General features: G+C 45.6%; 1 protein-coding gene across 2 annotated transcripts in view; it reads left to right on the top strand.

The window, feature by feature from the left end:
- Positions 1–24,121, top strand: part of LOC127567879 (probable voltage-dependent R-type calcium channel subunit alpha-1E) — a 615,955-nt gene that overhangs the window by 249,814 nt on the left and 342,020 nt on the right. For both annotated transcript variants that reach the window (XM_052011039.1, XM_052011041.1), the window contains exon 7: positions 3,142–3,332. In XM_052011039.1, the coding sequence (XP_051866999.1) occupies positions 3,142–3,332 (191 nt within the window). The remainder of the gene's footprint in view (positions 1–3,141; positions 3,333–24,121) is intronic.

Here is a 24,121-nt window from a genome sequence, read left to right as displayed (position 1 = left end):
AGGGATCTTGGGGTACATAGCTCCCTAAAAGTGGCTGCAGAGGTTGATAGGGTGGTAAAGAAGGCATGTGCATGCTTGCCTTTATTAGTTGAGGCATTAAGTTCAAGAGCTAGGAAGTTTTGTTACAGCTTTATAAAACTCTGCTTAGGCCACATTTAGAGTATTGCGTTCAATTCTGGTTGCCTCATTATAGGAAGGATGTGGAGGCTTTGGAGAGGGTGCAGAAGAGGTTTACCAGGATGCTGCCTGGTTTGAAGGACACATGCTATGAGGAGAGGTTGGACGAGCTGGTACTATTTTCTCCAGAGCAGCGGAGGCTGAGGGGAGACGTGATAGAAGTTTATAAAATTATGTGAGACATAAAGAGCCAGTATCTTTGCCCCAGGATTGAAACGTCTAGTACTAGAGGGCATGCATTTAAGGGGGACAGTACAAAGGAGATGTACTGGGCAAGTTTTTTTTACACAGAGAGTGGTGGGTGCCTGGAATGCACTGCCAGGGGTGGTGGTAGAGGCAGATAGCATAGGAGCATTGAAGAGACTCTTAGATAAACACATGAATATACAGAGAAAGGAGGCATATGGTCAATGTGCAAGGAAGAAGGATTAGATTAATTAGGAGTCATTGGTTTAATTAGTTCTGCACAACATTGTGGGCCAAAGGCCCTGTTCTGTGCTGTACTGTTCTATGTCCTATATGAATAACCCAGTATAGTTGGTACACACTGCACCCATGGCGCACTGGTGGTAGAGGGAATGAATAGTTAGGGTGGTCTATGGGGTGTCAACCAAGCAGCCTACTTTGCCCTGGTTTCTGTTGAACCTTGAGAGTTGTTGATCTGGACTCACTTGGTAAGTGGAAACTATTCCATCATACTCCTGACTTGTGCCTTGCAAATGGTGAAAGGGCTTTGCAATGTCAAGAAGTGAATCAGTCGTCAAAAGACACTCTACCTTGGACCTCCTTCTGCAGCCACAGGATGTATATTGCTGTTCCAGCTGAGTTGGTGGGGGTATGGCAATGGTATTGCCATTGGATGTCAGCTTTAGTGGATGGTAGAAATGGTCACTGCCTTGCACTTCTGTGGCCTCTTATCAGTCCATGTCTGAATATTGTCCGGGTTTTGCTTGCAAGCAGGCAAGGACCACGTCATATGCTGAGGAGTTGCAAATGGAATTGTAGATTGTGCAGACATACCCACTTCCAACTTTATGATAAAGCAGCTGAAGATGATTGGGTCAAATACACTGCTCTGAGGAATTCTGGAAATGATGCCTTAGTGCTCGGATGACTGACCCCCGACAACCACAACCTTGGTACAAGGAATGATTCCGACCATTGGAATGTTTTCCTTTCGAAGATTATTAACGTCACTTTTAGCAGGAGTCCTTGACGTTACATTCTGTCACATTCTGTCAAGTGCTACCTCAATGTGAGAGGTAGTCACTCAGCTCACTTCTGGAAGTTCAGCTCTTTCTTCCATGTTTGGACTAAGGCTGTGATGGGTTCTGGAGCTAAGTGATGTTGGTGAAACCCAGACTGTCAGTGAGTAGGTGAGTAAATGCTGCTTGATCCTTCAACTGGTGTTGGCTATTGTTCCAGTTATATCTCTTCCAGTTATGTGTATTACACTGCTCTACGTTGTCTGCCATAGCCAATGGATTGGCACTTATTTCTGAGTTCAAGTCCCATTCCAGAGGCTTGAGCACACATCCCAGATTGGCACTTTAGTGTACTGTGGCACAGCACTGTTGGAGAAGATCCATGGTGGTATCAATACAATACTGAGGGAACATGTTCCAGAGGCACCATTGTTTAGATAAGGTGTTGTCTTTACTCGAGTGGAAATAAAAAATTCCATGCCAGATGATGAAAAGAAAGGGCAGGAAGGATTTGATAGAGTGGCTTTGGTGGATGAGTGATTTCAGCTGTAAACTGAATCTGGAGAAGCTCCTTGGAACAAAGATTGAGGGGAAGATTTAGTGTGTAGGCAAGAGTCCATGGAGGAGAGGCTGGTTTCCATGATGCGCTGAGCTGCGTCCACAACTTTCTACAATTTCTTGTGGTCTTGGCTGAGCAGTTACCATAGCCAATGGATGCATCCAGATAGGATGCTCTCTATGATGCAACTATAAAAATTGGCAAGGGTCAATGGGGACATGCTGAATTTCCTTAGCCTTCTGAGGAGGTAGAGGTACTGGTGTGCTTTCTTGTCCGTAGCATCTACGAGAATGGACCAGGACAAACTATTGGTGATGAACGTGAAGCTCTCAACCATCTCCACCTCAGCGCCATTGATACAGAGGTGTGTGCTTCACCCTGCCCCCTGAAGTCAATGACCAGCTCTTTTGTTTTGCTGATATTGAGGGTGAGGTTATTGTCATGACACCATCACTTGGGGCTTTCACTGGGGAACTGGATGATCACTTGACAACGTGTGATTTGTTGTGCTGTGGGGAACGAGCCAGAGAATGGGACCAGCGTAATTGGAGGGTAAGAAGCTGGCACAATCTGATGGAGTGAATAGACCTCTGTACCATTGCAACTGATTCTGAGTGGAGGATTATCTTGTGTCCCTGGTATCCCTCAAACAGCATTACCAAAACAGATTGGAGACACCAGAGACTGCAGATGCTGGGATCTGGAGCAGCAAACAATGTGCTGGAGGAAGTCAGCGAGTTGAGCAGCATCTGTGGTGGGAAAAGGAATTGTCAATGTTTTGGGTCGAAACCCTGCATCAGGACTAAGAGCAGAGAGGTGAGGTGGCTAGTATAAAGGTGGGAAGGGGAGTGGTGAGACAGGAGTCCAAGGTGATTGGTGGACTGGGGGGTGGGGGTGGCGGGTGTAAGATGACAGGCAAGTGGTGCCAGCTCAGGGAGGGGAGCAGGGCTGGAGTTGGGAGATAGAGGCAGGTGGATGATAGACAGAGGCAGTCAAAGCAAAGGCACCAAAACAGACAGTATGGTTGTTATTTCATTTCTGTTTGTGTGAAATGGCTGTCACATTTTCCACCCTACAATCATGAGCACCCTTGAAAAGGTACTGTACTTTCCCTACAGTGTTTTGTGATGCAGAAAGTGCTGAAGAAACACATCTTCATTTGAGTACTCTTTCATGTGTTTTTCTGATTGACACTCACAGCAGCGGAAGAACTGGAGTTGCAGTTTCCCTGTGGCACTCAGGAGCCGGCCCGTCTCTGTCCAAATGGCACCGTGTGTTCGTACTGGATCGGACCCAATGACGGCATCACCCAGTTCGATAACATTCTGTTTGCACTGCTCACTGTCTTCCAGTGCATCACCATGGAGGGATGGACCACCATTCTCTACAACGTAAGTGCGATAAGGTGGGAATGTTGTCCTTGGATTATGTCACAGGATAAGCCCATTTGGCCCATCAGGTCCATGCCAGCTCCCACCAGAGCAATCATAGAAGTTGCATTCTCCTCCTTATCTCTGTATTGGTGATAGGTCCTACGATGTTTATAATGAGTTGGATGTGAATATTGCAGATGTGAATAGCAAGTTTACAGATGACATAAAAATTTGTGGTGTAGATAGTGAGGTTATCTTGTGTTATGGAATAATAAAGATCAGCTGGTTGGGTATACAGTCGAATTTTTTAAATCCTTTTCTGTTGGGGGGTGGGATCCATACTTGAGAGACTGGGGAAGAGGTGTTTGGCTCTCAAATAGAAGAGGCTAGGAGTAAGTACCATAGGCAGGTGATAGAGAAGGGAAGTATTCAGACAGGCTTGAGATGTGTCTATTTTAACACAAGGAGTATTGTGAACAAGGCGGATGAACTTAGAGCTTGGATCGATACTTGGAGCTATGATGTAGTGGCCATTATGGAGACTTGGATGGCTCTGGGGCTGGAATGGTTGATTCAAGTGCCGGGTTTTAGATGTTTCAGGAAGGACAGGGAGGGAGGCAAAAGAGGTGGGGGAGTGGCACTGTTGATCAGAGATGGTGTCACGGCTGCGGAAAAGGTGGACGTCGTGGAGGGATTGTCTACGGAGTCTCTGTGGGTGGAGGTTAGGAACAGGAAGGGGTCGATAACTTTACTGGGTGTCTTTTATAGGCCGCCCAGTAGTGACAGGGTTATTGAGGAGCAGGTAAGGAAGCAGATCCTAGAAAGGTTTGAGAATAACAGAGTTGTTGTGATGGGGGATTTTAATTTCCCAAACATCAACTGGCATCTCCAGACAGTGAGGGGTTTAGATGGGGTGGAGTTTGTTAGGTGTGTTCAGGAAGGGTTCTTGACACAGTATGTAGATAGACCTACCAGAGGAGAGGCTGTGCTTGATTTGATATTGGGAAATGAACCTGGTCAGGTGTCAGATCTCTCAGTGGGTGAACATTTTGGTGATAGTGATCATAATTCTATCTCCTTTACGTTAGCACTGGAGAGAGATAGGAACATACAGACTAGAAAGGCGTTTACTTGGAGTAAAGGGAATTATGAGGCTCTCAGGCAGGAAATTGGAAGATTAAATTGGGAACAGATGTTCTCAGGAAAAAGTACTGAAGATATGTGGCAAATATTCAGGGGGTATTTGTGTGGAGTTCTGCATAAACATGTTCCAATGAGACAAGGGAGTCACGAGAGGATACAGGAACCGTGATGTATGAAGGCTATAGTAAATCTATTAAAAAGGAAAAGTAAAGCTTACAAAAGGTACAGAGAGCTAGGTAATGTTAGAGATCTGGAAGAGTACAAGGCTAAAAGGAAGGAACTTAAGAAAGAGATTAGGAGAGCCAGAAGGGGACATGAGAAGACCTTGGCAGGCAGGATTAAGGAAAACCCCGAGGCGTTCTACAAGTACGTGAAGAGTAAGAAGATGAGATGCGAAAGGATAGGGCCTATCAAGTGCAGCAGTGGGAAAGTATGTATGAATCTGGAGGAAATAAGCGGAGGTACTTAATGAATACTTTACGTCAGTATTCACTACGGAAAAGGATCTAGGGGGCTGTAGTGGGGACATGCAGTGGCCTGAAAAGCTTGAGCATGTAGATATTAGAAAAGAGGTGGTGCTGAAACTTTTGGAAAGCATCAAGTTAGATAAGTCACTGGGACAGGATGAGATGTACCCCAGGTTGCCGTGGGAGGCAAGGGAGGAGATTGCGGAGCCTCTGATGATGATCTTTGCATCGTTGATGGAGACGGGAGAAGTTCCGGAAGATTGGAGAGTTGCGGATGTTGTTCCCTTATTCAAGAAGGGAAGTAGGGATAGCCCAGAGAATTATAGACCAGTGAGTCTTACCTCAGTGGTTGGTAAGCTGATGGAGAAGATCCTGAGAGGCAGGATTTATGAACATTTGGAGAGGTATAATATGATTAGGAATAGTCAGCATGGCTTCGTCAAGGCAGGTCCTGTCTTATGAGCCTGATTGAATTTTTTGAGGATGTGACTAAACACATCGATGAAGGGAGAGTAGTAGATGTAGTGTATATGGATTTCAGCAAGGCGTTTGATAAGGTACCCCTTGCAAAGCTTATGGAGAAGGTGAGGAGACATGGGATCCAAGGGGACATTGCAGTGTGGATCCAGAACTAGCTGGCCCACAGAAGGCAAAGAGTAGTTGCTGAAGGGTCGTATTCTGAGTGGAAGTCGGTGACCAGTGGTGTACCTCAGGGATCTGTACTAGGACCCTTACTCTTTGTGATTTTTATAAACGACCTGGATGAGGAAGTGGAGGGGTGGTTTAGTAAGTTTGTAGATGACACGAAGGTTGAGGGTGTTGTGGATAGTTTGGAGGGCTGTCAGAAGTTACAAAGGGACACAGATAGGATGCAGAGTTGGGCTGAGAAGTGGCAGATGCAGTTCAACCCAGATAAGTGTGAAGTGGTTCATTTTGGTAGGTCAAATATGTTGGCAGAATATAGTATTAATGGTAGGACTCTTGGCAGTGTGGAGGATCAGAAGGATCTTGGGGTCCGAGTCCATAAGACGCTCAAAGCGGCTGCGCAGGTTGACTCTGTGGTTAAGAAGGCATATGGTGTATTGTCCTTCATCAATCAGGGAATTGAATTTAGGAGTCGAGAAGTGTTGTTGCAGCTATATAGGTCCCTGGTCAGACCGCACTTGGAGTATTGTGCTCAGTTCTGGTCGCCTCACTACAGGAAAGATGTGGAAGGTCTCACTAGAGGAAAGAGAGGGTACAGAGGAGATTTACAAGGATCCTGCCTGGAATGCGGAGCATGCTTCATGAAAGCAGGCTGAGGGAACTTGGCCTTTTCTCCTTGGAGAGACGGAGGATGAGGTGGGACCTGACAGAGGTGTATCAGTTGATGAGAGTTATTGATCGGGTAGATAGTCAGAGGCTTTTCGCCAGGGCTGAATTGGTGGCCACAAGAGGACATAGGTTTAAGGTGCTGGGGAGAAGATATAGAGGAGATGTCAGGGGTAAGTTTTTTACTCAGAGAGTGGTGAGTGCGTGGAATGGGCTGCCGGAAACGGTGGTGGACGCGGATACAATAGGGTCTTTCAAGAGACTGTTAGATAGGTACATGGAGCTGAATAAAACAGAGGGCTATGGGTAAGCCTAGTAATTTCTAGGCTAGGGACATGTTCAGCACAGCTTTGTGGGCCGAAGGGCCTGAATTGTGCTGTAGTGTTTCTGTTTCTATGTTAGTAACAGACCATTTTATGTATTTGGGTGTTAAAATTACCAAGAAGCACAAGGACCTGTTTAAAGTTAATTTGTTACCTATAATTGATCACGTTAAACAATTATTTACGAAATGGTCCCATTATCTCTATCATTGATAGGCCGAGTTAATGCGGTTAAGATGAATATTTTACCAAAATTTCTATATCTATTTCAGGCAATTCCAACTTTCATCCCGAAATCTTTTTTTGACACTATTGATTCTAAAATTCTTTCATATATATGGCAGAATAAAAACCCAAGGTTAAGTAAGAAATATTTACAAAAATTAAAAAAGGATGGTGGCATGGCTTTGCCTAACCTTAGATTTTACTATTGGGCAATTAGTATTAGATATTTAATTTTTTGGGCACAAGATTTAGATGTAATTCAGTGTCCCAAATGGGTATACCTTGAGTATGAATCAGTGCAAGGATTTTCATTAGTTTCTATTTTAGGAGTCTCACTCCCTTTTGCACTTACTGAATTGAGTAAACATATGACTAACCCAATAGTTAAACATACAATACGAATATGGTTTCAATTTCGTAAATTCTTTGGATTGAATAAATTTAACTTAGCAAGCCCCATTCAATCTAATTTTTTCTTTCAGCCATCCAGAATTGACGTAGCTTTTTCTTTATGGAAAATGAAGGGAATAACATGTTTCCGTGATTTATTCATTGATAACTGTTTTTTTTTAAATCGATAACTGTTGTTTCCTCTGGGTGCTCCAGTTTCCTCATTATTAGACAACTGTTCAAAAGATTTTGCTTTGATTTTTTTTTATTTACAGTGTGGTAACAGGCCCTTCCGGCTCAACGAGTCCACGTCGCCCTTTTTTTTTATACCCACATTAACCTCCCACATTCCAAAGACGTGCAGGTAGGTTAATTTGGTTTTTAAAAAAATGGGCAGCGTGGACTCGTTGGGTCAGAAGGGCCTGTTACCACGCTGTAAATAACAAAAAATCAAAAGAAAAATCTTTTGAACAGTTATCTAATAAATACAATTTGCCGAGATCACACATTTTTCGATACTTACAGATTAGAAATTTTTTAATCTTCCTTCTTTTCCGACTCCATATAAAATTGAAATTACAGAAAAAATTTTGGGCTTTAATCCCTATCAGAAGGGCTTGATAACAATAATTTATGGTCTAATTATGAAAATACGTCCAGAGCCACTTGATAAAATTAAGAATGAATGGGAAAGAGAACTCCAGATACTTTTACCCAGAGACATGGAAGAAAATTCTTCAGTTAGTTAATACACCTTCAATGTGTGCCAGATACTTTATACAATTTAAGGTGGTTCACAGGTCCCATATGTCGAAGGACAAGTTAGCCCATTTTTATCACCATGTGACAGATGTAATTCAGGGGTGGCTTCCCTGACACACATTTTGGTCCTGTCCTCTTTTGGAAAAATATTGGAAAGACATTTTTAACATTATTTCAACTGTATTGAATATTGATTTACAACCTCACCCAATCACTGCAATTTTTGGGCTACCAATGATGGAATCTGGCCACTTATCTGCTGCTGCTTGTCATATGATTGCCTTTGTTACTTTAATGGCCAAGAGATCCATTTTGTTTAAATGGAAGGATCCAATACCTCCTACCACTTTTCAATGGTTTTCTCAAACTATATCATGTTCAAACTTAGAAAAAATTAGGAGTGGCACTATTGATTCTTCGCTTAAATTTGAGGAAGTTTGGAGTCCATTCATTCAATATTTTAAAATTAAAATTTTATTTACAGCATAGTAACAGGCCCTTCCGGCCCAACTAGTCTGCACCGCCCATTTTAAACCCAATTAACCTACCCGTACTTCTTTGCAATGTGGGAGGAAACCGGAGCGCCCGGAGGAAACCCACGCAGACACGGGAGAACGTACAAACTCCTTACAGACAGCAACGGGAATCAAACCCTGATCGCTGGCGCTGTAATAATGTCGCACTAACTGCTCGATATAGATCCCTTTTCAATAATCTTTGAATTTAGAGGAGTGGAGTTGGCGACATAATAATGCTCTTTGTTCATCGAGAAATATCAGTCCAGTTTTTTTGAAATTTTTTCTTAGTTTGTTTCGTTTTATTACTTATAATTTTTTTTCCGATTTTTGTTTTTTTATATAATAAATCTTTCTTTCTCTTTTTGATATTTTTTGTAATATCTTCATTTACCAAGAAACTGTGGGGCCTAGAATATATTTTTTTCATTCTTTATGACTATATATGTCATGATTGTCCTCCCGATCTCTTTGTTATATGTATTAATCTGTATTAATTTGAAAACTAATAAAAAGATTGAAAAAGAAAAAGAATAAAGATCAGCTGGAAAGCTTGGTGGAGCAGTGGCAGATGGAACTTAATCCTGACAAGTGCAAAGTGATACATTTTGGAAGATTAAATAGGGTAGGACATATGCAGTAAATGGTAAAGCCCAAGGAAGAGTTGATGCACAGAAGGATCTTGGGGTACAAGTCCATAGATACCTGAAAGTGGCAGCACAGGTAGATAGAGCGGTGAAGAAGGCATATAGCATATTTGCCTTCGTTAGCCATGGCAGGGAATACAAGAGCAGAGATGTTACAATTAAGTAAAACATCGGTTGGGCCACAGCTGGAGTACTGTGTGCAGTTCTGGTCACCACACTATATAGGAAGGATGTAATTGCACTGGAGAGGATGCAGATGAGATTCACCAGGGTGTTGTGTAGATTGGAGGACTTCAATTACAAGGAGAGATTGGAGAGGCTGGGTTTATTTTCCCTGGAAGCCGAGAGGTGACCTGATAGAGGTATATAAAGTTACGAGGGGGTATAAGGTGGATATTAAGAATCATTTTCACATGTGGGTGTGCCTAAGACAAGAGGACATTGGTATAAGGTGATGGGTAAGAAGTTTAAAGGGGATCTGAGGGGGAATTCTTTCCACGCAGTGGTTGGAATCTGGAACGCACTACATGAGACAGGTACTCTCACAACATTTAAGAAGTATCTAAACAGTTAAGGAGTCACAGTCATACAGCACGAAAACCCAACTGGTCCGTGCCAACCAAGATTCCAATCTAAGCTTGTCCCACTTACCCGTGATTGGCCCGTATCCCTCTAAACCTTTCCTATCCATATACCTGCCCAAGTTCCTTTTAAATGTTGTTAACACTTGATGTTGTTCAATAACTTGAATTGCAAAAGCATAGAGGGTTATGCACTAAATGCAGGTAAATGGGATTAATATAGCTAAGTACAGTGATAGGTGCAGACATGATGGGCTGAAAGGCCTGTGCTGTATGGCCCTATGACTATGAGTTGAAGTACTATGACAATGTGCTCTGGCTATGACTCAAGGATATGGGGAGAGAAGAGATTGTATTGAATGGTGAAATAGGTTTGAAGGGCCAAATGGCCTCCTTCTGCTCTTCTTTGTTTTAAACCATAGAACTATTCAGCACAAAACAGGCCCTTCGGCCCACCATGTTGTGCCGTCCATCAAACCACCCTCACACTATCTAACCCTTTCCTCCCACATATCCCTCTATCTCACATTCCTCCATATGCCTATCCAACAAACTCTTGAACCTGTCCAATGTATCTGCCTCCACCACCACCCCAGGCAGTGCATTCCATGCACCAACCACTCTCTGGGAGAAAAGCCTCCCCCTGACATCTCCCCTGAACCTCCCACCCATAACCTTAAAGCCATGCCCTCTTGTCTTGAGCATTGGTGCCCTGGAAAGGAGGCACTGACTGTCTACTCTATCTATTCCTCTTGATATTTTATATACCTCTATCATGTCTCCTCTCATCCTCCTCCTTTCCAGTAAATAAAGCCCTAGCACCTTAATTAAGCATCTCCTCATATTCCATACGCTCTAATCCAGGCAGCATCCTGGTAAATCTCCTCTGCACCCTCTCCAACGCCTCCACATCCTTCCTATAATGCGGCGACCAGAACTGAACACAGTACTCTAAGTGTGGTCTAACTAGAGTTTTGTAAAGCTGCATCATCACTTCACGGCTCTAAAACGCAATCCCACGACTTATGAAAGCTAACATCCAATAGGCCTTCTTAGCTGCTCTATCCACCTATGAGGCAACTTTCAGTGAACTGTGAATATGAACCCCCAGATCCCTCTGCTCTTCAACACTGCCAAGTACCTTGCCATTTACCCTGTACTCTGCCCTGGAGTTTGTCCTTCCAAAGTGTACCACCTCACACTTCTCCGGATTGAACTCCATCTGCCACTTGTCAGCCCAGCTCTGCATCCTATCAATATCCCTCTGTAAGCTCCGACAGCCCTCCACACTATCCACAACACCACCGATCTTAGTGTCGTCTGCAAACTTACTAACCCAGCCCTCCACCCCCTCATCTAAATCATTAATAAATATCACAACAAGTAGAGGTCCCAGAACCAATCCCTGCGGGACACCACTAGTCACTGCCCTCCAATCCAAGGGCACTCCTTCCACCACAACCCTCTGCTTTCTACAGGCAAGCCAATTCCTAATCCACACAGCCAAGCTTCCCTGGATCCCTTGGCCTCTGACCTTCTGAAGAAGCCTACCATGAGGAACCTTCTCAAACGCCTCATTAAAATCCATATAGACCACATCCACCGCACTACCCTCATCAATCTTCCTCGTCACCTCCTCAAACAACTCTATCAGGCTTGTGGGGCAAGATCTTCCCTTCACAAAGTCATGCTGGCTGTCCCTAATCAGTCCCTGATTCTCTAGGTGTTCATAGATCCTATCCCTTAGAATCCTTTGTAACAGCTTACCCACCACAGACGTGAGACTCACCGGTCTGTAATTCCCTGGACTATCCCTACTACATTTTTTGAACAAGGGGACAACATTCGCCACCCTCCAATCCTCCGGCACCATCCCCGTGGACAACGAGGACTCAAAGATCCTTACCAGTGGTTCAACAATCTCCTCCCTCGCCTCTCGAAGCAGCCTGGGGAAAATCCTGTCAGGCCCTGGAGATTTATCTGTCTTGATATTATTTAACAACTTCAACACATCCTCTCTCTTGATATCTACAACCTCGAGAACATTACCCCTACCAGCACTCCCTTCCGCGTCATCAGGACCCCTCTCCTTGGTGAATACCGAAGAGAAGTATTCATTGAGAACTTCTCCCACTTCCGCTGCCTCCAGGCACATTCTCCCACCTTTGTCTTTAATGGGACCTACCTTTACCCTAGCCATCCTCCTACCCTTCACGTACGTGAAAAGGCCTTGGGATTTTCCTTAACCCTACTAGCCAACGCCTTTTCATGTCCCCCTCTAGCTCTCCTCAGCCCTTTCTTAAGTTCCTTCCTTGCTACTCTATATTCCTCACGGGCCCTGTCTGAACCTTGCTGCTTATACTTTATGTATGCTACCTTCTTCTCCCTAACTAGTCGTTCCACCTCTCTTGTCACCCACGGTTCCTTCACCCTGCCATTCCTTCTCTTTCTCACGGGGACATATCTATCCCTAACATCCTGCATAAGATCCCTGAACATCGACCATATCTCCATGGTACATTTCCCTTCAAAAAGGACATCCCAATTTACACTCCCAAGTTCTCTCCTTATAGCCTCATAGTTCGCCCTTCCCCAATTAAAAATCCTCTTGTCCTCTCTGCACCTGTCCCTGTCCATGACAATTTTAAAGGTTATGGAGCAATGGTCACTGTCCCCCAAATGCTCACCCACCAATAGATCCTTCACCTGTCCTGGTTCATTTCCTAAAACTAGATCTAGCATAGCATTCCCTCTAGTCAGCCTGTCGACATACTGCGTCAGGAATCCCTCCTGGACACATTTAACAAATTCAGTCCCATCTAAACCTTTAGCACTAAGCAGGTTCCAGTCTCTATTTGGGAAGTTGAAGTCTCCCATTCTAACAACCCTGTTATTTTTGCTTCTCTCCAAACACTGCCTGCCAATCTGCTCCTCTATATCTCTACTGCTACCGGGGGGCCTATAGAATACTCCTAGTAGAGTAACTGCTCCTTTCTTGTTCCTTACTTCTACCCATACGGACTCCAGAGATGATCCTTCTACAACGTCCATCCTTTCCACAGCCGTAACAGTGTCCCTGACCAGTATCGCCACCCCTCCTCCTCTCCTCCCCCCTTCCCTATCCCTCTTAAAACACCAAAAACCAGGAATATTCAATATCCACTCCTGCCCTGACGTCAGCCACGTCTCAGTAATAGCCACAATATCATAGTCCCCCATACTTATCCAAGCCTTCAGTTCATCTCCCTTATTCCTGACACTTCTTGCATTTAAGTAAACACACCTCAGTCCATCTACCTTATTACCTTTATAGCCTGTATTCTGCTTCTCCTTCCCCAAAGCCTCTCTACCTGTTTGATCTAACTTTTCCCCATCCCCTTCTTCCTCTGACCTACTCCTCTGGTTCCATTCCCCCCTCACAAACTAGATTAAACACTCCCGAACCACCCTAGCAAACTTAGCCGCAAAGATATTGGCCCCCTTCTGGTTCGGGTGTAACCCGTCCTCTCTGTACAGGTCCCACCTTCCCGAGAAGAGATCCCAATGATCCAGAAATCTAAAACCCTCCCTCCTGCACTAACTTCTCAGCCATGCATTTATCTGCCACCTCCTCCTGTTCCTGCCTTCACTATTGCCTGGCACCGGCAGCAATCCCGAGATTGCTACCCTTGAGGTCCTGTTCCTCAGTCTTCTGCCTAGCTCCCTGAACTCGCTCTTCAGGACCTCATCCCCCTTCCTACCTATGTCGTTGGTGCCAACATGGACCACAACTTCTGGCTGCTTTCCCTCCCACTCAAGAATCCTGTGGACCCGATCAGTGACATCCCGGACCCTGGCACCTGGGAGGCAACATACCATCCAGGATTCATGCTCACTGCCACAGAACCTCCTATCTGTTTCCCTGACTATCGAGTCCCCTATCACTACCGCATGTCTCTTTCCCACCCTTCCCCTCTGAGCAGCAGTACCAGCCCCAGTGCCAGACACCTGGTAACTGCAGCTAGGACCCTGCAGGTCATCCCCCTCAACAGCCTCCAAGACAGAAAACCTGTTACTAAGGGGAACAGCTTCCGGGGTTCCCTGTTCTGCCTGCCTGCCTGACTTCTTCTTCCTCTTCCCTCCCCTGACAGTTACCATTCTATCTGCATCCTGAACCTCAGATGTACCTACCCTAAGGGGGGTGACTGTCTCCTGATGGACCATGTCTACATAATTCTCTCCCTCCCTTATGCTGCGCAGTGTTTGTAGCTGCGACTCCAGCTCATCAACTCTGAGCCGAAGTTTGTCCAGCCTCAAGCACTTACTGCAGATGTGGCCATCTTGAACTGCAGCAAGGTCCATGAGTTCCCACATCAAACAGCTGCAGCATATGACCATGTCCTCCATCTGACTACCTTTTTTTCCCCCTAGTTAATCCCACCTAACAATCTATAATAGACAACAGGTAAACCTTACCTTTACCTACTTACCAGCTACTTACCCTCCTTGCCCCTTCACTCCGAAGCCCCTTGAGCCAAAGCCCGACCACTCTGCTCCCTCTCACTCAGCTGCCTGCTCCGACACTGCCCGCTCTATAGGCTGTTTGCTTTTTTAAACTGCCTGCGCCGAACAGTCTTCCGAACTGAAGCCCTTGATGCCTCCGAGGACTTCGGAGCAGCTAAGTTTTTTTCTTTTTATCACTTTTATTAGGGTTTTAAGTGTAAGGGTTAGTTTTTGTTAAGGTTTTAAGTATAAGGGTTAGATTTTTATAACTTTCTTTAGTAAGTGTTTTAAAAGTTTTTTCTAACTAGTCGAGTGGGGGCTGGACTGCGCGGGCACGGCGCAGGCAGTTTAAAAAAGCAAACAGCCTATAGAGCGGGCAGTGTCGGAGCAGGCAGCTGAGTGAGAGGGAGCAGAGTGGTCGGGCTTTTGCTCAAGGGGCTTCGGCGTGAAGGGGCAAGGAGGGTAAGTAGCTGGTAAGTAGGTAAAGGTAAGGTTTACCTGTTGTCTACCATAGATTTGTAGGTGGGATTAGCTAGGGGGAAAGAAAAACAAGGTAGTCAGATGGAGGACATGGTCATATGCTACAGCTGTTTGATGTGGGAACTCGTGGACCTTGCTGCGGTCCAAGATGGCCACATCTGCAGTAAGTGCTTGAGGCTGGACGAACTTCGGCTCAGAGTTGATGAGCTGGAGTCGCAGCTACAAACACTGCGCAGCATAAGGGAGAGAGAGAGTTATGTAGACATGGTCCATCAAGAGACAGTCACCCCCCTTAGAGCAGGTACATCTGAGGTTCAGGATGCAGATAGAATGGTGACTGTCAGGGGAGGGAAGAGGAAGAAGAAGTCAGGCAGGCAGGCAGAACAGGGAACCCCGGAGGCTGTTCCCCTCAGTAACAGGTTTTCTGTCTTGGAGGCTGTTGAGGGGGATGACCTGCAGGGGCCTAGCTGCAGTAACCAGGTCTCTGGCACTGGGTCTGGTACTGCTGCTCAGAAGGGAAGGGTGGGAAAGAGACATGCGGTAGTGATAGGGGACTCGATAGTCAGGGAAACAGATAGGAGGTTCTGTGGCAGTGAGCATGAATCCCGGATGGTATGTTGCCTCCCAGGTGCCAGGGTCCGGGATGTCACTGATCGGGTCCACAGGATTCTCGAGCGGGAGGGAGAGCAGCCAGAAGTTGTGGTCCATGTTGGCATCAACGACATAGGTAGGAAGGGGGATGAGGTCCTGAAGAGCGAGTTCAGGGAGCTAGGCAAAAGACTGAGGAACAGGACCTCAAGGGTAGCAATCTCGGGATTGCTGCCAGTGCCACGTGATAGTGAAGGCAGGAACAGGAGGAGGTGGCAGATAAATGCGTGGCTGAGAAGTTGGTGCAGGAGGGAGGGTTTTAGATTTCTGGATCATTGGGATCTCTTCTCGGGAAGGTGGGACCTGTACAGAGAGGATGGGTTACACCCGGACCAGAAGGGGGCCAATATCCTTAGGGCTAGGTTTGCTAGGGTGGTTCGGGAGGGTTTAAACTGGTTTGTGAGGGGGAAGTGAACCGGAGGAGTAGGTCAGAGGAAGAAGGGGATGGGGAAAAGTTAGATCAAACAGGTAGAGAGGCTTTGGGGAAGGAGAAGCAGAATACAGGCTATAAAAGTAGTAAGGTAGATGGACTGAAGTGTGTTTACTTAAATGCAAGAAGTGTCAGGAATAAGGGAGATGAACTGAGGGCTTGGATAAGTATGGAGGACTATGATATTGTGGCTATTACTGAGACGTGGCTGACGTCAGGGCAGGAGTGGATATTGAATATTCCTGGTTTTCGGTGTTTTAAGAGGGATAGGGAAGGGGGGAGAAGAGGAGGAGGGGTGGCAATACTGGTCAGGGACACTGTTACAGCTGTGGAAAGGATGGATGTTGTAGAAGGATCATCTCTAGAGTCCGTATGGGTGGAAGTAAGGAACAAGAAAGGAGCAGTTACTCTACTAGGAGTATTCTATAGGCCCCCCGGTAGCAGTAGAGATATAGAGGAGCAGATTGGCAGGCAGTGTTTGAAGAGAAGCAAAAATAACAGGGTTGTTTTCATGGGAGACTTCAACTTCCCAAATATAGATTGGAACCTGCTTAGTGCCAAAAGTTTAGATGGGACGGAATTTGTTAAATGTGTCCAGGAGGGATTCCTGACGCAGTATGTTGACAGGCCGACTAGAGGGAGTGCCATGCTAGATCTAGTTTTAGGAAATGAACCGAGACAGGTGAAGGATCTATTGGTGGGTGAGCATTTGGGGGACAGTAACCATTGCTCCATAACCTTTAAGATTGTCATGGACAGGGACAGGTGCAGAGAGGACAAGAAGATGTTTAATTGGGGAAGGGCGAACTATGAGGCTATAAGGAGAGAACTTGGGAGTGTAAAGTGGGATGTCCTTTTTGAAGGGAAATGTACCATGGAGATGTGGTCGATGTTCAGGGATCGTATGCAAGTTGTTAGGGATAAATATGTCCCAGTGAGGCAGAAAAGGAATGGCAGGGTGAAGGAACCGTGGGTGATGAGAGAGGTTGAACGACTAGTTAGGGAGAAGAAGGTAGCATACATAAGGTATAAACAGCAAAGTTCAGACAGGGCCCATGAGGAATATAGAGTAGCAAGGAAGGAACTTAAGAAAGGGCTGAGGAGAGCTAGAAGGGGACATGAAAAGGCATTGGCTAGTAAGGTTAAGGAAAACCCCAAGGCCTTTTTCACGTACGTGAAGGGTAGGAGGATGGCTAGGGTAAAGGTAGGTCCGATTAAAGACAAAGGTGGGAGAATGTACCTGGAGGCGGCGGAAGTGGGAGAAGTCCTCAATGAATACTTCTCTTCGGTATTCGCCAAGGAGAGGGGTCTTGATGACGCAGAAGGGAGTGCTGGTAAGGGTAATGTTCTCTAGGTTGTAGATATCAAGAGAGAGGATGTGTTGAAGTTGTTAAATAATATCAAGACAGATAAATCCGGGGCCTGACGGGATTTTCCCCAGGCTGCTTTGGGAGGCGAGGGAGGAGATTGCTGAACCTCTGGTAAGGATCTTTGAGTCCTCGTTGTCCACGGGGATGGTGCCGGAGGATTGGAGGGTGGCAAATGTTGTCCCCTTGTTCAAAAAAGGTAGTAGGGATAGTCCAGGGAATTACGGACCGGGGAGTCTCACGTCTGTGGTGGGTAAGCTGTTAGAAAAGATCCTAAGGGATAGGATCTATGAACACCTAGAGAATCATGGACTGATTAGGGACAGCCAGCATGGCTTTGTGAAGGGAAGATCTTGCCTCACAAGCCTGATAGAGTTCTTTGAGGAGGTGACGAAGAAGATTGATGAGGGTAGTGTAGTGGATGTGGTCTATATGGATTTTAGTAAGGCGTTTGATAAGGTATCTCATGGTAGGCTTCTTCAGAAGGTCAGAGGCCAAGGGATCCAGGGAAGCTTGGCTGTGTGTATTAGGAATTGGCTTGCCTGTAGAAAGCAGAGGGTTGTGGTGGAAGGAGTGCCCTTGGATTGGAGGGCAGTGACTAGTGGCGTTCCACAGGGATCGGTTCTGGGACTTCTACTTTTTGTGATATTTATAGATGACTTAGATGAGGGGGTGGAAGGCTGGGTTTGTAAGTTTGCGGATGACACTAAGATCAGTGGTGTTGTGGATAGTGTGGAGGGCTGTCGGAACTTACAGAGGGATATTGATAGGATGCAGAGCTGGGCTGACAAGTGGCAGATGGAGTTCAATCCGGAGAAGTGTGAGGTGGTACACTTTGGAAGGACAAACTCCAGGGCAGAGTACAGGGTAAATGGCAAGGTACTTGGCAGTGTAGAAGAGCAGAGGGATCTGGGGGTTCATATTCACAGTTCACTGAAAGTTGCCTCACAGGTGGATAGAGCAGTTAAGAAGGCCTATGGGACGTTAGCTTTCATAAATCGTGGGATTGAGTTTAAGAGCCGTGAAGTGATGATGCAGCTTTACAAAACTCTAGTTAGACCACACTCAGAGTACTGTGTTCAGTTTTGGTCGCCGCATTATAGGAAGGATGTGGAGGCGTTGGAGAGGGTGCAGGGTAGATTTACCAGGATGCTGCCTGGATTAGAGCGTATGGAATATGAGGAGAGGCTTAAGGTGCTAGGGCTTTATTCACTGGAAAGGAGGAGGATGAGAGGAGACATGATAGAGGTGTATAAAATATTGAGAGGAATAGATAGAGTAGATAGCCAGTGCCTCCTTCCCCGGGCACCAATGCTCAAGACGAGAGGTCATGGTTTTAAGGTTATGGGTGGGAGGTTCAGAGGAGATGTCAGGGGGAGGTTTTTCACCCAGAGAGTGGTTGGTGCATGGAATGCACTACCTGGGGTGGTGGTGGAGGCAGATACATTGGACAGGTTCAAGAGTTTGTTGGATAGGCATATGGAGGAATGTGAGATAGAGGGATATGCGGGAGGAAAGGTTTAGATAATGTGAGGGTGGTTTGATGGATGGAACAACATGGTGGGCCGAAGGGCCTGTTTTGTGCTGTATGGTTCTATGGTTCTATGGTTCCTCCAAACCGAAGCCCTCGAGTCCTTGAGTTTGTTTCTAGAGTGGCAAAGGAGGAGAGAAGGTTTCATGGAGGTGCACCAGGTGCCAAATAATAGGTTTTGCTGGAGGTGACAGAGAGAAATTTTCTACTGGTCAACAATTAGAGGGCACACAACTGGCAAAAGAAGCAAAGGGAAAATGGGATATTTTTAATGCAGGAATTGTGATCTGGAATTGTCTGCCTGGAAGTGTGGTGGTGGAAGCAGATTCAATAATACCTTCCAAAATGGAATTAGACATGTTGTGGAGAATGAGCAGGGCCAGTGGACTAATCGGACAGCGTTTTTCGGGAGTCAGTACAGGCACAGTGGGCTGTATTGTTCCTTGATTCCATGTGCAGGCTAAAGGTGGGAACTGACCCTGCCATAACCAAACACCCCCAATCAGACAGACATATGGATGATGAGCAGGAATCAGCCATTCAGCTGCTTGACTTAATTCTATTTTAGCTGATGTGGTTGTAACCTCAGAGTAACTACAGTAAACCTTGACATATGCTTATGAAGAGTCAAAGAGTCATACAGCATGGAAACAGGCCCTTCGGTCCAACTGGTCCATGCCAACCAAGATGCCCCATCCAAGCTAGTCCCATTTGTCTGTGTTAGGCCCATAACCTTATACACCTTTCCAATCCATGTATCTGTCCAACTGTCTTAAAAATTGTTCTTGTACCTGCCCCAACCATGTCCTCTGGCAGCACATTCCACACACATACCACCCTTTGTGTAAAAAAGTTGGCCCTCAAGTTCCTATTAAATCCTTCCACTCTTAGTTTAATCCTTTGCCCTCTAGTTCTTGATTCCCCAACCCTGGGAAAAAGCCTGAGTGCATTCACCCTGTCTATGCACCTCATGATTTTATACACCTCTATAAGATCACCTCTCAGTCTCCTACACTTCAAGGAATAAAGTCCTGGCCTGTTCAACTTCTCCCTGTAAATCAGTCTGTCAAGTCCTGGCAACATCCTTGTAAATCTTTTCCGCACTCTTTCCAGTTTACTAATATCTTTCCTATAGCAAATATAACATCTGCTTCTGCCATAAAAATAAATGAAGGCTCTGGTTCCACCAGCTTTTGATCAAGAGATAAACTCTCTTATACTTTTATTGATATAGAGGGAGACTATTTGCCCATTGGGTTCATGCTGCTTCCCAGGAAAACAATCTATTTGTCCCACCATCATGACCACCTTGCAACCTATAGTTCCTCACATGTGCCCATCAACTTTCCCCTGATGCTTCATTGCTATTACACTACACTAGGGGCTCTCTGCAGGAACATAAGAAGCTGCAGAGAATAGTGGACTTAGTCCAATACATCACAGGCATATCCCTCCCCACCATCAGTAGTATCTGCAAGAGGCACTGTCTCAAGGCAGCATCCATCATCAAAGATCCCCACAATCCAGGCCATGCCATCTTCTCACAGCTGCCATCAGGCAGGAGGTACTGAAGCCTGAAGCCCCACACCACCAGGTTCAAGAACAGCTACTTCCCTTCAGTCATTCAGTTCTTGAACCAACCAGCACAACCCTAATCACTACCTCAGTATTGTAATGCCATGACCCACTTTGCTCTACAATGGACTTTTTTTTGTTCTAGTTCTGTTCTTTCTTATATAAATCATGTTTAATTTATGTTTTCTTGTAAATGTTGTGTATCTGATACTATGTGGCTGTGATATTACTGCAAGTAGGTTTTTCATTACACCTGTGCACACACGTACTTGTGCATATGACAATAAGCTTGACTGACTTTAGGGGGTCATTTACAATGGCTAATTAATCCACCAGCATGTGTTGGGGAAGCTGGTGCACCCAGAGGAAACCCAGGTAGAGAGAACATACAAACTCTATATGGCCAGCATCTGAGGTCAAGTAGGAATCGGAGTTGCAGGACCTGTGTGTCAGGAGCCCTGGAGATTTGGGTCAATGTATTCATCAGCCAACATCATAGAACATAACAGCACAGTACAGGCCCTTTGGCTCATAATATTGTGCCAACACTTTATCCTGCTCTAAGATCTATCTAACCCTTCCCTCCCACATAGCTTCATGAATGATAGAGAAATGGAGGGCTATCTAAGAGTCTCTTAAATGTCCCTAATGCATCTGCCCCCACAACCTCTGCTGGCAGTGCATTCCACGCACCCACCACTGTGTAAAAAAAACTTACCCTTGACATGCCCATTATACCTTCCTCCAATCACCTAACAATTATGCCCCCTCACGTTAGCCTTTGTCGCCCTGGGATAAAGTTTCTGATTGTCTACTCGATCTATGCCTCTTATCATCTTGTATACCTCTATCAAGTCACCTTTCTTCCTCCTCTCTAAAGAGAAAAGCCCTAGCTCACTCAACCTATCCTCATAAGACATGCTCTCCAATCCAGGCAACATCCTGGTAAATCTCCTCTGCACCCTCCCTAAAGCTTCACATCCTTCCTATAATGAGGTGACCAGAACGAAACACAATACTCCAAGTGTGGTCTAACCAGAGTTCTATAGAGCTGCAATATTACCTCGTGGCTCTTGAACTCAACACCCCAACTAATGAAGGCCAACACACCATATGCCTTCTTAACAACCCTATCGACCTGCGCGGCAACCTTGAAGGATCTATGGATGTGGACCCCAAGATCCTTCTGTTCCTCCACATTGCTAAGAGTCCTGCCATAAACCTTGTATTCTGCCTTCAAATTTGATCTCCCTAAGTGTATCACTTCACAAAACTCCATCTGCCATTTCTCAGCCCAGGTATTGGAACACATAATCTGGCATTTATCTTGTACCCACTTTTGGACATCTTGCTGTTCACTAATTTGTTCCCACCTTTCCTGCCTCACAAGGTCAACAGTTTAAGGTCACTCCATTGGGTGTGATGCTGTTTCAGATGGCCTGAGTTTGTGAAAGGGGCAGTATTCCTTTCTGTGGGCCAATGTGAATTTGGAAATGAGGTGTAGCTAAGTAATTAACAAAGTACCTTGTATTAGAATTTTTCTGTTGACAAGGTTAGCACCAAGGTGCAGAACATTTGAAGTTGATGCCAATGCACTGGTTATTAGAATTTCTTTGCATTCTACATGTGAAGTGGTGAACTGTGGCTCAGTTGGTTGTACTCTTGGTTCTCAGTCAGAGGGTGTGGTCAAATCCAGAAACGTAAGAGCAACAATCCAGAGCATGCTGAGGAATACTGATGGGTAAAACTGAAGGTTGGGTTCTTCAAACAAGGCCACACTGGGTTTCTGAAGATGAAACTGGGTTTCAGTTTCTGACAGGACATTCCAAAGAAGGTCAATGGAGTTCTCCCTGGCATTATAGATAACAATTACCCCCCAATCAACATCCTACAATAGATTGCTGCTTGTATAAACTTGTCATAAGTTGATTCCCATGATTTCTACACTTGCCAGCGACCACAACTCAAATTCATTTTCTGTAAAGTAGTTTAGGAGTGCTGGAGGTTGTGACATGTATAAATGCAGAGTTTTGTTTCCAAAGGTGCTGTGGGGTAATGTTATAAAGTCACAGTCATACAGCACAGAAGCGGACTCTGGTCCGCACCAGCGATCAACCACCCATTTACCCTGATCCTATTTTATTTTCCCCACATTCCTGTCAACTTCCCCCAGATTCTACCACTCAGCCACACACTAGGGGAAATTTAATGGCCAACTAACTTATTTGCACATTGCTGGAATGTGGGAGGAAACCACACAGTCACAGGGAGACTCCACATAGACAGCACCAGAGGTCAGGATGAATCCTGGTTGCTGGAACTGTGAGGCTCCATTGGTTGTGCCACTGTTCTGTCCTGTGATGATGTCTGTGATGCCAGATTAATTTGTGCTCCCGTATATTTTTACAAAGTCTGCTCAGTGGATCCCAGAGAAAGGGGCAGGTGCTCATTGGAATGGATTATGGGTTGGTGGTTTGTCAGTTTTAAACTGGCTGCAACAACATTAGTGAAAGACCAGTGTATGTATTAGAACAGAGCTCTCGTCATACAAAAAGGGTTTGACTAGCTGACTGCACCACTGCAGATAGCAGGGGATTGGCCTCACCATGCCTGTTCCAATGTAGGAAGAGCCCAGTAAACCACACTCACTGCTCACTTGAGCTCACTGACCTTCCTCACATGAGTGGCGCAAGTCAGACACTACCTGCTGACCTCAGACACTGAATATATTGATACCACTAATGGACTCCATTCACAATTTAATCAATGACCACACTGACTGAGTAAAATTAATCCAATCATTGACCCACAAAGATAAATACCGATCTGCAAAGGTTCTATACGGGAAGAGAAAACAATTAATTAAAACAAATTTAGGTCACTGAGTCAGAAATAGGGATAATTATAATGTGAACAACAAAATGCAGACCAGAGCAACACAGAAGGCGCTGAGGGAAGACAGCGGGTCAGGCAGCATCGATGGAAGAAAATGGACAGTCAACATTTCAGGTCAAGACCCTTCATCTGGACTGAAAGGTAGAGGGGAATAGACAGTATAAAGGGGTGGAGAGAGAGCTGGCAGGTGATAGGTGGATCCAGGTGAGGAGGGGTGATGGGCGGATGGGGGAGGGGAGAGTGGGAATAGCGACAGAGGCTGGGAGGTGGGAGGTGGAGGTGACAGAGGGCTGCAGATGGTGGAATCTGATAGGAGGGGAAGGTGGAGCATGGAATCATGGGAGGGAGGTGGGGAGGGGAACCGATGGGAGGAGTGTGTGGGTGATGGGCAGATGGAGAGGGAGAGGTTGGCAGAGGGGAAAGAGCTAGGGTGATGAGGACCAGTTGGATCAGGAGGAGAGAGAAAAAAGATGAAAAAAGGAAAAATAGGGGAAAAGGGACAGAGGGGAGCAGTTCCCGGAAGTTTGAGAATTTGACATTTATGCCACCAAGGTTGGAGACTGCCCAGGTGGAAAATGAGGTGTTGTCCTCTAGTTTTCGTTTGGCCGTGATCTGCCAGTGGAGGAGGCCGTGGATAGACATGTTGGTGCGGGAATGTGAAGCAAAATGGCTGGCCACTGGGAGATCCCAGATGGCACAGCAGAAATGCAGATCAATTAGCTACATACTTTGGTGTGTCTTCGCAAAGGAGGATGAAAATAACCTCCCAGTAATGTCGGGGAACAAAGACTCAAGTGAGAGGAACGAACTGAGTGAAATCAGTATGAATGGGGAAAAAATGCCTGAATTATGCTGTAGTTTTTCTATGTTTCTATGAAATTAATGAGATTGAATCTACATCATAGGATACATAGGATGTAAATACTTAAGGATGTGGCCTTAGAAATAATAGATGCACTCCTGATCATTTTCTGTAGCCTCCAGAAGAGTCCCAGTGACCTGGAGGTTTGTGAATATAGTTCCATTATTTCAAAA

This window comes from Pristis pectinata, chromosome 3 (genome assembly GCF_009764475.1).
Source record: "Pristis pectinata isolate sPriPec2 chromosome 3, sPriPec2.1.pri, whole genome shotgun sequence".
Classification (NCBI taxonomy): Eukaryota; Metazoa; Chordata; class Chondrichthyes; order Rhinopristiformes; family Pristidae; genus Pristis; species Pristis pectinata.
The sequence above is the reverse complement of the archived record's forward strand: the minus strand, read 5'-3'. Positions and strand labels throughout refer to the sequence as shown.